General features: G+C 51.1%; 1 protein-coding gene across 1 annotated transcript; it reads right to left on the bottom strand.

Annotated features, from left to right (window-relative positions):
- Positions 1–1,329: 1,329 nt before the first annotated feature.
- Positions 1,330–1,838, bottom strand: LOC104532444 (5-hydroxytryptamine receptor 7; the record flags this gene model as incomplete). Its single annotated transcript, XM_010177659.1, has 1 exon — positions 1,330–1,838. A coding segment is annotated over exon 1 (509 nt), but the record flags the coding sequence as incomplete, so codon positions are not given.
- Between the last annotated feature and the right edge of the window lie 524 nt (positions 1,839–2,362).

The following is a 2,362-nucleotide window of genomic DNA, read 5'->3' as shown; positions in this document are numbered from 1 at the left end:
GGGGAAGGGGGAAGGGTAAAGAGGGAAAGAAAATGAAAAGGGAAAATTAGAAAGGAAAGAGGAAAAAGGATTTTTCATTAAGCAATCTGATTATTGAGTAGCTGCTTCCCTGCCCCTCACTCCTCAAGAGGAAGCACTGACATATCTCATTGCTGCATTCATTCTCTTCCCTCTAACAGAGGCAGCCTCCCATCAGCTCTGAATTCCTGCTTTTTTTAGGAACAGGCTTTTTATGAAAACAAAGCCAGTTCAGCAGCAGAGCTGGACCTCATCGTGTGGCCTGGGTGTGACTTTGCTCTCTAATGAGCAGCGCTGAGCAGATCAGGGCTGTGGAGCAAAGGGCAGCTCGTCGGGAAGCAGCATCTGCTGGGGAGTGAGGGCTTTGGGCTTTGCTGGCCAGGGAATAACATCAACCATCAGCAGCAAGGATTTTCTCTGTCCTTGGTGCTTTGTCACCCATTTTCACACCTGGGGAGGGTGAGAGGGTGACCAGGGAGGTCACAGAGCTGAAGGCACACATCTCATCAGCTGTCTCCCTTCCCTGAGCTGCTCATCACCAACCAGCCCAGCTCAGCAGTGCCAAACCCAAACCAAGCCCAGAGAAAGCCAACGCGCGCGTCAGATCTGGATCCATCCCATCGGCTCGTCAGCACAATGTCCCTAATGACGCAGGCTGCTATAATTAGACCCATGAGGGTGCTGACTTGCCAGAGTCTTGCCAGTTTGCCAGACGGGCTTAGCCTTTCCCTCCCGACCTCAGGTGTGGCAGTGGAAGCCAGAAAATCCTCAGAAATGTGTGCACTGGGTTAAACTGGGGGCTTGGGATGGGGTGGGAGAGTTGCCAAGATCCTTAGCCAAGGCAAAAAAGTCCAGGCAGCAGCAGAGCATCCTGTAGGACCAGGCTCCAGAAGCTCCCTAACCTGGATTTTCAAAGTGTATGTGGGGGTTTTTTTGTTGTTGTTTGTTTTGTTTTTTTCTTTTTTTAATAATTTTATGGTCCAGCCTCCTTCCACGGAGAAGGTCAGGTCACGGGTCTATCCTCTAGGCTCTGTTCCTCAAGCCAAGGAAGAACAATGTAAAGCAGCTCCCTAGATGGGGAGGACTAAGCAAGTAACTTAGAGAAGTTACTTGAGAAAGCACCTTAAGCTTGGCTCCTCCAAAGAGACTGAGTCACATAATTCACACAGAAAGCCCTCAGCCACCTGGTACACCTTGAAAATACACACAGAAGCATTTATCCAATGAAGAACATGACTCTAGTGGCCCTCAACCTTCAGAAACCCCTTATATTTGAGCCCACCTGAATGCAAGGTAGATGTCCTCCCTTACCTGTCCACGCTGATGATGCACAAGGTCATGATGGAGGCGGTGCAGCACATAACGTCCATGGCGATAAACACATTGCAAAAAACCTTCCCAAAGAGCCATACTCCCCCCACCAGGTCTGTGATGGTCACGAAGGGCATGACAGCAAAGGCCACCGACAGGTCGGCGGCTGCGAGGGACACCACCAGGTAGTTGGAAGGTTGTCGAAGCTTCTTGACGATGCACACGGAGATGATGACCAGCCCGTTGCCAGCGATGGTCATGAGGATGATGATGGAGAGCACCGCTCCGATGACGATCTTCTCAGTGTCCCCATAGAGCAGGATCTCCTCGCCGCAGTCCGTCACGTTGGTAAGGTTGGAGGATGGCAGGTCTGGCTCGGCTGGGACGGAGGGTTCCTCAGTCATGAATGGATTCGGGAGCAATTTCTGAGCTGGGTGCTGCTGTTCTGCGTTCTCCACAAAGAGAAGATGATGCTCCAGAAACTGCTTGGGGTTGGCCCTTAGCAACATGCTCTGAGCTCACCGCAGCGGGCAGTGGCACGAGTTTCCTCCCAGCAATGACACCTCCGGTGATAAACCAGAATATTGTATCACAAACAAGCTAAGAAAATAAAACATGCCCCCCCCCGCCACCTCCTTCACCCCCTCAAGCTCATGCCTCCCAAAGCTGTGGATGGATCTCACGTGCTTCAACAAGAAGCTGCTTCCCAGAAGACAGACAATTTGCAGGAAGATGTTTGGAGAAAGCTCATCTTCACTTTTAAAGGAGGACAAGCCGTCCAGTCCACCTGCAACTGCTGCCTGATCATCTACGTGCTCTTCCAGGAGAGCAGATAACGGCAGTCGATCACCACTGCCCACGTTTTTATCTGTTACTGCCGAGCTGTGCTGCTGGTCTTGCACTTCTGTGCATCCACACATTTAAATCCCACGCAACTCCATCCACATTCCCCCATGTGGATATGGAAAAGTGTGTGTGATAACCCAAGTCACAGCCACAAATTTGTGTGTGCACATCATCTCCTGCGTGTGTT

This window comes from Antrostomus carolinensis, unplaced genomic scaffold, assembly GCF_000700745.2.
Source record: "Antrostomus carolinensis isolate BGI_N321 unplaced genomic scaffold, ASM70074v2 scaffold1461, whole genome shotgun sequence".
In the NCBI taxonomy this organism is placed as follows: domain Eukaryota; kingdom Metazoa; phylum Chordata; class Aves; order Caprimulgiformes; family Caprimulgidae; genus Antrostomus; species Antrostomus carolinensis.
This window is presented reverse-complemented; position numbering and strand designations above follow the sequence as displayed.